Genomic DNA, 14,819 nt, shown 5'->3' on the forward strand with positions numbered 1-14,819 from the left:
TCCGACTCTGTGCGACCCCATAGATGGCAGCTCACCAGGCTCTGCCGTCCCTGGGATTCTCCAGTCAAGGACACTGGAGTGGGTTGCCATTTCCTTCTCCAATGCATGCAAGTGAGAAGTGAAAGTCAAGTCACTTAGTCATGTCCGACTCTTTGTGACCCCATGGACTGACTACTGCCCACCAGGCTCCTCCGTCCATGGGATTTTCCAGCAAGAGTACTGGAGTGGGTTGCCATTGCCTTCTCCAAACTATAAGCTACAAACAACAAATGGGTCAACAAAAATAACAAAGAAGAAATAAATACCTGGAAAAAAATAAAAATGGAAATAAAATCTATAAGGACACAGCAAAAGCAGCTCTAAGAGGAAGTTCACAGTAAAACAGGTCTATTCCCAAGAAACAAGAAAAAGCTCAAGCAGTCTAAGTGTATTAAAAAAACCCAGAAAATGAAGAATAAGCAAAGGTCAGTGAGTATGAAGAAGAAATGATAAAGATTAGAGCAGAAATAAATGAAATAGAGACCAAAAAAAAGGAAGAAAAAAAATTAAGAATTGGCTCTCTGAAAGATACAATCTACAAACTCTTAGCCAGAATCATCACAAAAAAAGAAAGCCCAAATAAAATTAGAAATGAAAGAGGAAAAATTACAACTGATACCACAGAAATACAAAGGATTATAAGAGAATACCACAATGATATGCCAACAAATTAGACAAGCTAGAAAAAAAAGGACAAATTCCTAGAAACATACAATCTTCCAAGACTGAGTCATGTAGAAAACAGAAAACCTGAATAGACCAAATACTACTAACAAAATTGAATCAGTACTCCACAAACTCCCCAGAAACAAGAGTCCAGGTCCAGATGGTTTCACAGGTAAATTCTACCAACGCTGAGAGTTAATACCTATCCTTCTCAAATTATTCCAAAGACTGAAGTGGAAAGAACACTTCCAAACTCAGTTAATGAGTAAAACATTGCCTTGATACTAAAAGCTGACAAAGACCATAAGAAGCCAAAAACAGGCCAATATCCCTGATGAGCATAGATGCAAAAATCCTTAACAAAATATTAACAAACCAAATACAACAATACATTAAATCATTAACTCAAAAAGTTCCATAAAGTAAGGAACACTGTTTTATACACTGCTAGACTACCAGCCGGAGAAGGCAATGGCACCCCACTCCAGTACTCTTGCCTGGGAAATCCTTCGAACGGATGAGCATGGTAGGCTGCGGTCCATGGGGTCGCTAAGAGTCAAGTCACGGCTGAGCGACTTCACTTTCACTTTTCACTTTCATGCATTGGAGAAGGAAATGGCAACCCACTCCAGTATTCTTGCCTGGAGAATACCAGGGACAGGGGAGCCTGGTGGGGTCGCACAGAGTTGTACACGACTGAAGTGACTTAGCAGCAGCAGCAGCAGAATATCAGCACCCAGACTAGGGCTGATACTCAGTATGCATCCGCTAAATGAATGAATAACACTCAGCTTCTAGCTCCTCAGTCTGAGAACCTCTAAGTCTCCTAATCAAAAAGGAACTAAGGAACTAATCAAAGAGAATGGGCTTTAGAAGAATTCCCTGGCAATCCAGTGGTTAGGACCCAGTGCTTTTACTGCTAAGAGCCCAGGTTCAATCCCTGGTCAGGAAACTAAGATCCCACAAGCCATGTGTTGTGCCCCACCCCCCAAAAAGAAAGAGAGAATGGGCTTCATTATTAAATGAATTTTGGAAGAAAAAGAACACTGAAAGAAAACTGTGCCAAGAAGATATACGGGGGAAAAGGAGAAAAGCTTCAACTACATGGCTCTTAGACTTTTACTTTTCCTTGTCATCCTATTATACACTTATTGGAGACAAAATTAATAGAGAATCACTCTCAAGTCTTAAAAACTGAACCAAAGGGAAAAAGAGAAGAAATGGCCCTTACCTGCTGCAAAGAGATTAAGGTTAGGGTGGGCAGCTAAGACCCAGAAACGATCATGGTCCCTGCGGAATGTCTGAACTCCAGTCCTAAGAAAGCAAAATGTATACAAAGAAAAATATTAATTTCCAAGAAAACTTCAGTCTATCACACATAAGAGTACTGAGTGGTAGGCCAGCACACTGATAAAAAGTAAATCAAGTACAGTGAAGGGGCATATTTTAAATAAAGACAGTCACAAATTCTACCAAAGAACAAAAAGAGGACTTTAAACCAACTCTATTGACTTCCCCACTCATCATAATTTTCTATGTTTCTAATCATTGTTTTCATTTAATATTCCTTATTTCTGTAGCTACAGAAGAAACTGCTTAAATATAAGGCAGAAAACGAACACAAGCAGAAATTTTTATTTGATGAAAAATTTGTAAATGATGGCTAATCTCTGGGTCCCTTCAAGTTTTCATAAAATATAATTTGATTTTCCTATATACAGAGGATGATAAGAAACAAAAAGTTGTAATCTGATTTTTAAAAAGAACAGAGTAACAGAGAGAAAGGGGCTTTCTCCTGGGTTTGGTCACATACCACTGTAACCCCCTTACCGCTTAGACATGTCCCAGACTCGGATACTCTTGTCCTCAGAATTGCTGAGGATCAACTCTTGACGAGGGTGGAAGACAGCACAAGATACATTGTTGTAATGGCCTCGACAGGTATCAACCTCCCATGCCTTTGATTCTGAAAGACAAAAAAGAATTAGGCCACCACAATTCCCTACTACTGTAAGTTTGGGGTTTTGAATTATGACATTCCTTGACCAAATGCTAGATACTACAAAATCTTAAGTAGTATCCCACTTCTTTCCAATAGGTCAACTTTCTTCATTCATGACTCTGAATCTAAGTATTTACTTATTTCATTCTGACCTGCTTATCAACTATAGCACCTCTTTTCTCTGTCATTCTTCATCTCCTTACCCTGCCTTGTCACTAGCTGCCATTATAAAAGCCTCATATGGCAGGAATTTTATCTGGTTTAGTCATCATTGTATCTTCAGAGCCTTGAACAATGGTTAGTACAAAGTACGTACTCAATAAATAGCTGTTGAATAAATGGAATTCTTATTTAAAATTATGTTCATACTCCTCCAAATCAGGATACCATCAAATGAAAAAAAGGGAATAGAGCAACTGTCACGTTCCCAGGATAAGCGTAAAAACCTAAGGGAGGAAAATAGGTCACTAAATCCAGAACACCTGACTTTTTCAGCTTGCTGGTCAGCAGCCAGTATTTTAGGTATGATAACACTGTTACTGTTTCACTCACCATTCATACGCCAGATCTTCACTTGACGGTCATCTGCCCCAGATACAATAAGTGGCATAGTAGGGTGAAATGCAGCCCAGTTAACTCCACGATCATGACCCTGTACCAAAAAAAAAAGTGGTTTGCAAAATCAAAAAAAGTGATTCTTTATATCTATTACTCAAAGCAATGGACCAATGGACCATGCTCATGGTTATAAAAGATGTCTGTGATTTTCACTCCATGTGAAAAAGACTCAAGGGACCGCTCCTCTAAGATTTGACCATGAGTCACTAACTACATCAATCTATCCAATATTATTCCCAAACTCTCATGGGAATTCCCAAATTCTTTCTCCTTCAAATTCAGCTTCATCTGCATTTGGGATGTACTGCCTTGCTTTGTTACTGGCCAGTTATATTGTATTTCTCCAACCAGCTATTAGCATCTCAAAAATAAAGACCAATTTTATAACTTAATCAAGAAATTCTCAAAGTGCAGTCAAGAAACTCTATCCCCAAGAACTTTTTAGGAAACCCCAGCAATGTTAAAAATTATTTTCATAATAATACTAAAATGCTATTTACCCTTTTCACTCTTATTCTCCCACACATATACAGTTTTACAGAGGCTACATGACATGTGATGATGCCATTGCTTTGATGGCTAGTAAGACTATATCCTCATATATCCCACGTTTTTAAGTTCTTGGTTTCAATTTCAAACATGGTAAAAACTGACAAATATGGTAAAAACAGATATAATGCACATAAAAACTCTCTGGGGTCCTCAATAAGTTTTAAGAGTATAAAAAGGTTCTCAGACCAAAAAGTTTAAAAACTACTGATTTTAAGATATCTTTAATAAGATTTATAAGTTTATACTCTGTATCAGAATCACAGATAAAGTAGTGTCAAGTTAGCAGTATTTTTGAGGTACCATATTGTGGTGAAAAACACCTGGGTTGTGGAGTCAGACAGGTACAAATTCAAACTTCAGTTCTTCAATTTACTAGACGTGTGTGTGTGTGTGTGTGTGTGTGTGTACAAATTCAAACTTCAGTTCTTCAATTTACTAGACGTGTGTGTGTATGTGTGTGTGTGCGCGTGCGCTGTAGCCTGCCAGGTTCCTCTGTCCATGGCATTCTCCAGGCAAGAATACTTGAATGGGTTGCCATTTCCTTCTTCAAGACACATGTAGATTTTGGTAAATAACTTACTTTCTCTAAATCTCAAATTTTTCATCTGCAAAGTGAAGTTAATAGTATCTCCACCAGCAGACAGCTGTAAAGATTAGATACTTTAAAAAATCTACTTTTCCTTATGCCTTTCTATTTTCCCACCATGTAAACAAGTTACTTACACATGGCTGGTTCTCAATAACTTTGATTAACTATCCTCCCCTTTCCCAAGAGGCTTGACAACGGCCTCTGCTTTGGGATGGTGAAGGAGCCTATGCCAGCTTTCTCCCTCTCTCCCCAGTGGGTTTAAAAGGTAACATGATTCTCCCTCAGGTAGCATTTAAACTTCAATTGTCTACTGGCTCACCTACCATTCTACTTTCAGTGCCTCAAATGGCACCTGGCACCCAGTAAACCCTGCATAAGTCTTTGTTGAAGGAATGAATAAATGAACAGCATACTGTCACTGTTTCCCTGGAGAAGAGCCCATATCCAGCCACTGGCTATAGAGACAAGTACCTCTAGGACATGCTTCACCACTGCATCCGTAGTTCCAAACAGATCAACCCCAGTTATTCCTCTCACATCCGACTCCACTGCACCAGGGGACAAGTTTTTTTTCCTTAGACCTTTGAAGGGGTGAGGAGTGGGATAAAAGACGTAAACATAATGTTACCAAAACGAGCACAGTAATCAAAGCACCCAAAGGTACAGTGATACACTAAAATTAAGGAAAAAGAAGGGGAAAAGAAATTTAAAGAGACTAAAGAAAGATGCAAGAGCTCTTATGTATCTCAAATATAAAACATTTTATTTGTTGGATGATATTGTAAAACTATAAACTGCAAAAAGTGTACTCTTATTTCCTTCTTGACTCTTGGGCAGTGGATAAAATGATTAAAACTCTCATTATTCCTTTAAACACTTGCTCAAGAGACTGGTTATAGATCTGAACATATGTATTTTGTCATTAACATTTTCAGAGGCTACAGGGAGAAATCAGCCTGTAATTTGAAAACAGCAGAAAAAAGACACCAGGATAAGGTCATTCTTATTTGTACAGGACCGACACTTATGGCTCAACCACAGCCTGTCCTTAAAATTTGAATTATCTGTGCTATAATCAGAACCCAAACTACAGTAACACTACTACCTTACAGGTGAAAAGCATCTTGCAGTTTTCACAGTTGATCTGATTAACAACCCTTTGAGGAAGGCAAGCAGGTATAATAACACCAGTTTATAGATGAGAAAGTGCAATCGGGACTAAAATCCTGTCTTCTGGAGTATTTGGAAGGTGGGGAGAAGAAAATGAAACTACTTGGCATTTACAAAGTTAAAAGGCCAAATATCTGTAATATAAAGGGGAAAAAAAGCTATCATTGAAAACAAAACCTAAGTAGTTTTAAGTCTAAATGTTGGCACCTGTAAGAAAATACAAAAAATTAAGTTCAATGACTATTTATCTTCCCTGTTTTAAAATTACAATGTAACTTTTCTATTATAATGGCATATAAACATCAGCATTAGAGAAGCAAGTGCTTAAAAGGGCACAACAGTTTTATTTATCTTGTACCCTGTCCATGATAAGCATTTAGCCAACTGGTAGACAGAAATAAAGCCAATGCTTAAAAAAATAAAATAAGCATTCTTCCAAGGTTTCATAAATACATTATTACAGGGATGCCTCCTTTCACTTATTTCACTTTATCCCTTTCATGGGATTTGTCAACTTTTTCTAATGAGTCTGAAGCATGAAACAGATTCAAAGGAAGATACAAAGACAGACAGCTGTGAGGAACTTCACCTCCAATAAGCTTCAACAAACACATTAAAAGGAAAGCTGTATGACAGAATGGAAGCCTTTGTTGTAATTGCTTGTAACGATCCAGGAAAAGTGGAAGAGCAAAAACAGACAGATGAATAGTGACAGGCAGTGAAAAGATACTGTGAGAAGAAATATTTGAGCCTTCAACAAGCTACTCACTAGGACTGAACGACAGATGGAAAATTTCTACAGCAGCTACTCAAATCCAGAGGGGGGAGGACACTCTCAGAACGGACCAGTCTGACGCACACTTCCCAGCGGGAGCCAGGGGAAGCAGTAACAAGCATGAGCACAGGGTTTGGCAGCAGAGTAATGCTTTTTAGCGGCCGTTTCAAAGACTAGCCCTGAATTCCACGGGCTTCACATGCAAAAGGACAAGCACATTAAAACAATCTCACTGTCAGTTTACCTGGAAGCTCAAGCTAAAAACATAAATTATTTTTAAAATCTAGGTTGTAAATATATTTCCTTTTAAGCAATTATTTTTTGCCAGGCTAATACAAAAGATCAGGTTACGCTAAGCCCCCTGGCTTAATCCTCATGGGAGAGGTATCTAGAACACGGGTTTTCCTTAAAAATCTCTGTTTTCTTATTATTTACTTAGTGCAGAGAGTGTCCCTCTTTAAAGAGAGGTACTCAGAAATATTAGAATTTTAACCAGTCCTCTAGATTTGAGTCTTCTGACTCAGATCTAATTTTTTCCTCTTGGAAATACTGTCAATATTAGCTCTAGTTCCTAACAGAGCTGACTGCTAATTTCTCTTCCGGTGTTCAGATTTATTTGAACCAAGGCAAAAGAACTCTGCTAAAACGAGCATGCTGACTTCTACAGGAGGAAGAATGCGTAAGTCTATCCCCAAAGCTCCTTCCACTTGGTTAAATACCAAAGCAGCTCCTTCCATTCTGGTTAAGGGGTTACTGGAAATCAAGAGAGTTGTGAGTATAGAAAAACACTTAGAAATGGTAAAGAAAGCAGTAACATTAGCAACATTAGTACAAAATTTTCAGTACCACACACACCAAGTATAGCAATTGTTATGTTATTATATAGTAATCCATGCACTTTACACATTCAAGAGCAAGCATAAACCCCAACTGGGGTCATACTTTCTCCCTCTCTTCTCTGATTTAGGGCCTTTGATTGTGACGCAAATATATTTTCCTACGAAAGTGAAGAAAATGATTTCTTGCCCTGGGCATTTCATGATGACCAAAGAGAATCCATTTACCTAAGGATTACCAAATTGCTTTAGCTAGGTCACAGGGAAACTGCTCTGCCAGCTTCAGGTGGCATCAACACTACTCTTAAAGAGTGGAGCAGTATAAGGCCCTTCTCAATCCCATGTTCCAGGAAAGATTTGAGCCCCAATGGTCTAAGGATTGGTTTATGCATATAACAAATTCACTTCTCTGTGATCTAGAAGGGCAGTACTGTATACCATTCTTAGAACTGAGAAAACAGTCACTAAAAAGTGTCTTAGTAGCAGGTAATTCTCTCACAGATCCCCAGTTGAGAAAGGCTATTCTAAGTAACTGCCCCTAGTCAGCTCAAACAGCATAAGCTGGGACCCAGCCCCATTTGGCTCCTAAATGCTGAGACAGAGAGGGTGCTTTGAAAGTGTGCACAGTTAACAACTATCGAAGGTCAGAGCTTGGTTACTGGAGGAGTGGCTGACAAGCTCCCTGGTACTAGCAGTGAGGAGAGGGCACAGGGTCCACAGCGCCTGTGCCTCACTCCTCCTGCTGGCACGGCTGGTCACATCTGGGTGTGCTTCAAAAACCCAGCTAGTCTGACGGAAAACTGCAATGGCAGAAGCCCTAGCAGAAGAGACTGCGACTGCCCTATCTCCAATACAATCTTGTTTATACCACTTCTTTCTTAACTCTGAACCTTTGAAAACTGCAGAGCATGATGCGGAGCTTTTACTTTCCAACTGTCCTCTTCTTCCCCTTGGCTTATTTCCATACTACATGAATCTTAAATAACTGCTATTACAACATTCCAAATGTTGCACCCAGGAATCCAAATTCTCAACTTGCTGTTCATTAATGGTTTGTTAGAACAGCAAGTATTAATATCACACTGCTCCAGCCCACCACGACACAAGGAGTTGGGAAAAGTTATCAACTTTCTTTGCTACCACAAAGAACCTGGAAAAGACCTACGAGGAGTCCTTCTTTTCACAGAATGAAAACAGTGCTCTGTAGACTAGCCATGGACTTTTCAGAGTCCAATCTCTAAGAATTTCTAAGGCAACAAACAACTAGAAACAATTTAGCAACTGCTAAATAAATTTAACTGGGCAGAGAACTATAGCATTTAGTTTCATTTCCCTACAGCATTTCTCAAGAAAGCACTTCCATTTTTCCAGTATGTCAGTCTCATAGGTACAGCCCTTTCTCTGCATTTAAATTCTCAGTTCTCTATACAGTCCTAAAAATTTAAATTCTTATCCCCAAATTAAGGTACTGTATATAAACTGTGAAAGGAAGAATTATCCCAACTACTCAAAATCTACAAGTTATTTTTCATCCTAGAAGTCTGCCTGTTAAAAGGTTTTCTGGACATGAAAATCCTTCCTCCAACCCTCACTCTCTTTACAGTAGATGGTATATAATAGAAGGATTTTCCTATTTCTAAATGAAGCCACAGGATCTAAAAGCCCTATCTCCCTGTACTAATCTATTCCCAAAATTCATTTCTGTCAAAGATTTTTCTTATTTTAGTGGAAAGCTTGATTCTTAAATACTCCCAACAGTACAAAGATTGATCTAACTAAAATGTGTAATTTTCTTAAAATTAAATGTTCTAGAGCAACAACTTTCCTTAGAATACTTCTAACATGAACCATCAAACCACATTTAATATCCTCAGAAACAAAGACACTATTACATGAAAACAGAATACTCTAAATTTTTCTGTTCCAAGTCAACTACCCTCACTATTTTAAGCAATTGCAGTTTTGCGCCAGACACAACTAGGTTGTCCCCTGAACTTGGGCAGCTCACCAGAAATATCCCAAACGCGCACAGTCTGGTCCAGGCTGGCTGATACGACCAGGTCTTCCGAAGGATGGAACTGAGCACACATTACATAATGATTGTGCCCTGTTAACACACTGCAAGAGGAAGAAAGAAAGACAATACCAAATTAGAGGTAGGAATCAACAGACTCCTACATGTTAAATGCTATATTCCACATTGAACAGATGAAGGTCCAATTACACTCTTTTGGAGGCCAAGGCAAGTCATCCTAACAATTCTGAATTAATAATAATAAGCAGAGTCGGCTGTTTCAAGCTTGGCTCTCTTCTTGCTTGTAATGTTTCAGTGTTTATTACTAGTTTCAAAAGAACTGAGACTGCACAGCACTCCTCTCATTAATGATGCATTAAAATATCAAAATAAATGAAATCTTATTCATACTAAAACTATCTGTTAGATTTTAAGGGGGTATCCCTTTTAAAGGACATCCCTTTAAATGGTCCTTGCATACTTATAAAAAGCTCTGTAACCAAACACAAAGCAGGACAGAGGTCTAGACCCTGACTCACGTTTCTTGGAAACAACTGAAAACCAGCTAAAAATTTTGTCTCAAAAGCCTAGCTATATGACTTCTTTCCCCTGGAAAGAAATGATCAGAAAATCCAGGTTCACATATTACTAATGAGATTGCTTCTGTATTTATCTTTTTATATACAAGAGTGTCTTACAAATACAATCAGTAATTAATCAACAGACACAGCCCACTAGGGACAGGAGATGATTGTTCTAAAGAGAAGGTGATTATGAGAAAACTAGAAATGAAGGTATTTTTGAGCTGTCTCCTGCTTTACCAGACACAGGTTCTAGACTGCCAGTTCCACACGCGGATGGTCTGATCATCTGAGGCACTCAGAATCCAAGGATATTCCTGAAAAATATTCCAGACAAAGGGTTTGAACATTAACAGATTTGTTCTTCCAGGTTCCATTTCTCTCTTTGGAGGAAATATTTCATTGTCTGACATCAAGCTAGTCTCTAAACGATTCTGAGTTACCAGGCTAGTTGTCTGTTCCTCCTACCATTCTACCAGCTCTTCCCAACTTCGGGACTTTCAACTGTAAGGTTTAACAGTGGAAGCCGGACCATAACAGATTCTCAGAGACAAATAGTATAATATACATTTACATTTACATGTGTGCTTATGTATATGTGATTTATATTTATAAATAGTTAATCTTATAAATCAAGATACTGTGAAAGGATCTCTATTTAACTCTAAGACTGGAATATTGTTTTAAAGTCTGACTTGTCCCTGCCAGACCATCCAGTCTCAAAAAATTCCAGAGTCTCAAAAAAGAAAGCAGAAAGTAACATGTAAAAACAATTCAGCCCTTTTACAGTCTTTAAACTTAAGAGAAGGAAGTATTTCTTAATCACAGTTGTCTTTCTGGTGTTAAGCAGAGAACTTAACGAGCACGAGGTACACACATACTTCCTAAACTGAAAAAAAATAAAAGGAAATAAGCTTTTCCTAAGTTTCCAGCTGAATGGTAACTTGTCCTAGGCAAGAGTCTTCAGCAAGTCCTTCATGGCAATGACAAACAGTTCCTTCTGAATAGATTTACCTTTTGAATGGTTATCATTCTCAACTATGTCAGCTATAATTTTCACATTCATCTTCTCCTATTCTACCCTAATTCTTTTTAACTTTAAAAAAAGAAATAGAGAATAATTAGCCCAGAATTTATTGTTCATTTTGTCATACTCTTTCTTACTTAATTCAAGAGACTTAAGTTTACTAAGAGTCAAAGAATAGTACAAGTTAATTCTAATAGCATATATTAATAATTATAGAGAAATCCAGTCAGGATGGGAAGAGATTAAGAGGCTAGGAGTCTTAATCTTTAACTCAGTATCTGTCTACTATGAAACCTAACAAATCAAAAAAGGTAGTAAGCTTGGCTAAGGGAACAGCCTCTACCAGACCCTAAAATCCTAGGAATAAAAGCATATGATTATCAATGCTTCAAAACATTAGGCAGCATCAAAATGGCATCTTATCTTGACATTCCTCCAAGAAACACCTACTTAGTAACACCCCACATGTGATTAGCCTGCAAACTTCTGTTTGCCAGTTCAGCAAATTTAAAATCAAATCTCTGCTTTTCCCTACAGAGAATCAATGGCTTCCTCATAAAGGCCACTGAATCCAATTAAATTCAAATATAACCCTAAGTGCTTCCTCTTATAGAAGGAAACAACACTCCACAGATCCTAGAAGAATCAATAACGTGGTTCTGTTATCAAAAGCATGGATTCTTCAGGAGCATGGAGAAGGTTCCTACAGGGAAACTGAAGAAAGCTCTAAAACTAGAACCACAACAGTTACTTACATGATGAAAAAACGTAGTGCGGATGTAGTCTAAGTGCCCAAGCAACGTGAAGAGACAGCGCCGAAGCTTGTAATTCCACACCTGCAAAGAGAGAAATTCAACTAAAGGAGTAAGGACATAAAGTTGTGAGCCTCTATAATGCCCAGGTTTCTCGATAAATGGCATCTTTAAATAGGTAGAACTCTTGACAGGGAACCTTGTTTAAGGCTGGAGGGGAAAAGATTATGAATGAAAATATAAGTAGCTACACACGTGTGGGGAGTGGGAAAAGCAAGGTTAGTGAAACCTGAAAGATAAAATGACGGAAAGGCTTTTCTTTTTTTCTGGGAAGAAATCACGTCTATTTAATAAGACAAAATGTTTATCTAAGGCTCAGCTTGAAACTCCTCTACTGAATAATTGTGTTCTTACCTTGAATATAGACCCCTTACTTGGTGCTTACCTATCACCTTAATTGTGGGTAAAAAAAGTAGGACGGATATGACTTCAAAGGAAACAATAATAGAACATATAGCATCATCTTTTGTTAGGCTTGGTGGCAAAAGATGCTCATACATTCATGGTTTGTACTCATCTATCATGCAAATTACTTTAACTCAACACTATGGAAAATACAACATTGCTCAGATATGCTGAGCTACGCAGAAAAATATTATATTTAGATAAGAAGTTAAGCCAGCTACGAAAGTATCAGGCATCGATGGACACAACTGAGAAAGACGCTGAAACCAAGACCATAAACGTAAGATAGCTCACACTTCCTATCCAGAAAAACTCCCAAAAGTATAAAAAGAAGACAGATGCCTTTTTTCCTTCTATAAAATTTAATGCTTGTTTATAATCTATCCAGGCCAGCCTGTTACTATTTTTTCCTATTTTTACTTAAAAATTGTTTTCTTTCATAAATCACAAATGATCCATTTCCTGTAACAAATTTGAATAACCCCAAATCTAGCATTTCCAAACAAGAATGTAAGCTCCCCAAAGGCAGGGTCCTTGTCCATCATGCTCAACACTGTACCCCCAGCATCTAATGCAGCAGTTAACAGCTGGTAGGTGCACAAAAGGTATGTGCAGCAGAAATGAGAAAAGATAAATAACACAGAAAGTGAAAATATTAGAATATACTCACCTTTATCTGCTGAGTCATCTATAAATAAATACACATGTATACAGTGGAGTTTGACTTTCACACAAAAATTAGATCATACCATAAATACTATTGTGTAACTAGCTTTTTCCCCCCTTATAGAGTTCAGTTTTTTAAACTTTCATTCATTATTTCTTGCTTGAAATCATCTTGATTCCTTTATAGGCCTCTATCAAGTTCCAGGACTATGAATTCTGAAAGACCTATAGGGTTTTTAGACTCTGGCCATTTGTGATTCCTGTCTTACTCTTTGTAAATCAGGATTACACTAATGATACATTTATCTGGGTGTAGCAAAAAATATGATGGTCCACAACATGACTTTTCAAGATGATCCTACTTTCACCAGAGTAATATAAATCCCAGCATGATAGCACTACATAACCATCAATTAACTAATTCCTTTATTTAATAACATCTTTCAGATATAATTCAAATCCCATATAATTCACCCATACTCTAGTAAGTAGTTCTTAATACACAGTTATTTAACCACGAGCACAATCAGTTTTAGAACATTTCATTACCATCAGATGAAAACTATACCCATTAGGAGCCATTCCTCATTTTCTCCCAATCCCCTCAAACTCCAGACAACCATTAATCAAGTCTCTACTGATTTGCTCTACTGATCTTTCATTTACTGCAAGTAAATGAAAGATAATCCATTTTCAAAAGTACTAATGACTTTGGGAAAAAACTGTTTTCTTAAATGTCACTCAGTGTTTGTCTTAAACAGATCATGAAGCACCCAAGTTAACCATTCTTAATACTCAATGGTCATCACTTTACTAGAAATACGACCAGGGAGGGACAGCCTGAGGAGCTTCTGAGGCCCATCAGGTGGTCCAAGCTTCCACTGCCTGCCCCCAGGATCAGTGCCTAAATTCTAGCAAGAGAGCTGTCCTTCCTATCATTCTAATGCACATTTTCTCTACAGGCAGCTGTCATTCTTCATGCCTGTCATGTAAGTCCTACTGTATAATTTATAGCATCCTTAGGTAGCTTCTGAAAAAGATTATTTTTTTCATGAAGTAAATTTTTCTGGTGCGGATATGTCATCTCCTCTCCATTTTTAATGTTACTGCCGAAGCTCATGCTCTGTTCATTACCCACGTGGACTTTTGTAATGGTCTCCTAACTAGAATCTGCCACCAGTCTTGCCCAAGTCATCCAATCTTTTCTCTGTATTGCCATTTAAGTAACCTTTTTTAAAAAAAAAAAAAAAAGTGAATCTGGGGGCTTCCCTGGTAACTCAGTGGTGAAGAAACGGCCTGCCGATACAGGAGACACGGGTTTGATTCCTGGTCAGGGAAGAGCCCACATGCCATGCAGGAACTAAGCCTGTGCTCACGCGCAGCTCCTGAGCCAGTGCACTCTGGGGCCTGTGCTCCATGATCAGAGAAGGAACCACAATGAGAAGCCTGCACGTGGCAACTAGAGAGCAGCCCCGACTCACACAGCGAGAGAAACGCTTGCACAGCAACGAAGACCCAGCACAGCCAAACAAATAAATAAATAAACATCAATCTAGTATCACTCCTCTATTTAAACTCCTTTAATGGTTCCTTGTTATTTGTATAACATCCAAACTTCTGAGTACTACAGAGAGGTACTCCATTATCTGGCCCTTCTCATCTTCTGCTCCTCTCACCCTTTCTTCCAGATTTTATCCAAAACTAATTATAGTTTCTCAAATGTATCCAGCTATGTCATGCTTTTTGTTCTTATACCTAGATTGTCCTTACCCATTTCACTTTGTTTATCTATGGTACATTCACTAATCTGTACATGCTATTATTAGGGTATATATTTAACTCCTCCATTAGAATAAAAGCTCCTTGAGAACAGAGACCATTTCTTATTTACTTTTGAATTCTAAAAATAAAAAATAGCATCTGCAACATAGTAAACATTCAATAAATGTTCACTGGATAAGTGCTCTGGATAATGTCAAAAGCCTGAGCTCTATACAAATGAGACATCTGGGTTTTTAGTCCTTTCTGTGATTCCCAAACTTCACATTGCCTGTCCTTTACTCCCAG

At 38.0% G+C, this 14,819-nt stretch overlaps 1 protein-coding gene across 2 annotated transcripts in view; it reads right to left on the reverse strand.

Moving 5' to 3' along the window:
• Nucleotides 1-14,819, reverse strand: part of COPA (COPI coat complex subunit alpha) — a 42,930-nt gene that overhangs the window by 24,167 nt on the left and 3,944 nt on the right. For both annotated transcript variants that reach the window (XM_020885009.2, XM_020885001.2), the window contains exons 4-10: nt 11,625-11,705; nt 10,083-10,159; nt 9,256-9,365; nt 4,938-5,047; nt 3,260-3,359; nt 2,536-2,671; nt 1,937-2,019 (exon numbers count right to left, since the gene is read on the reverse strand). In XM_020885009.2, coding sequence (XP_020740668.1) covers nt 1,937-2,019; nt 2,536-2,671; nt 3,260-3,359; nt 4,938-5,047; nt 9,256-9,365; nt 10,083-10,159; nt 11,625-11,705 — 697 coding nt within the window. The remainder of the gene's footprint in view (nt 1-1,936; nt 2,020-2,535; nt 2,672-3,259; nt 3,360-4,937; nt 5,048-9,255; nt 9,366-10,082; nt 10,160-11,624; nt 11,706-14,819) is intronic.

The sequence above is a fragment of the Odocoileus virginianus genome, chromosome 5 (assembly GCF_023699985.2).
Source record: "Odocoileus virginianus isolate 20LAN1187 ecotype Illinois chromosome 5, Ovbor_1.2, whole genome shotgun sequence".
Lineage (NCBI taxonomy): Eukaryota > Metazoa > Chordata > Mammalia > Artiodactyla > Cervidae > Odocoileus > Odocoileus virginianus.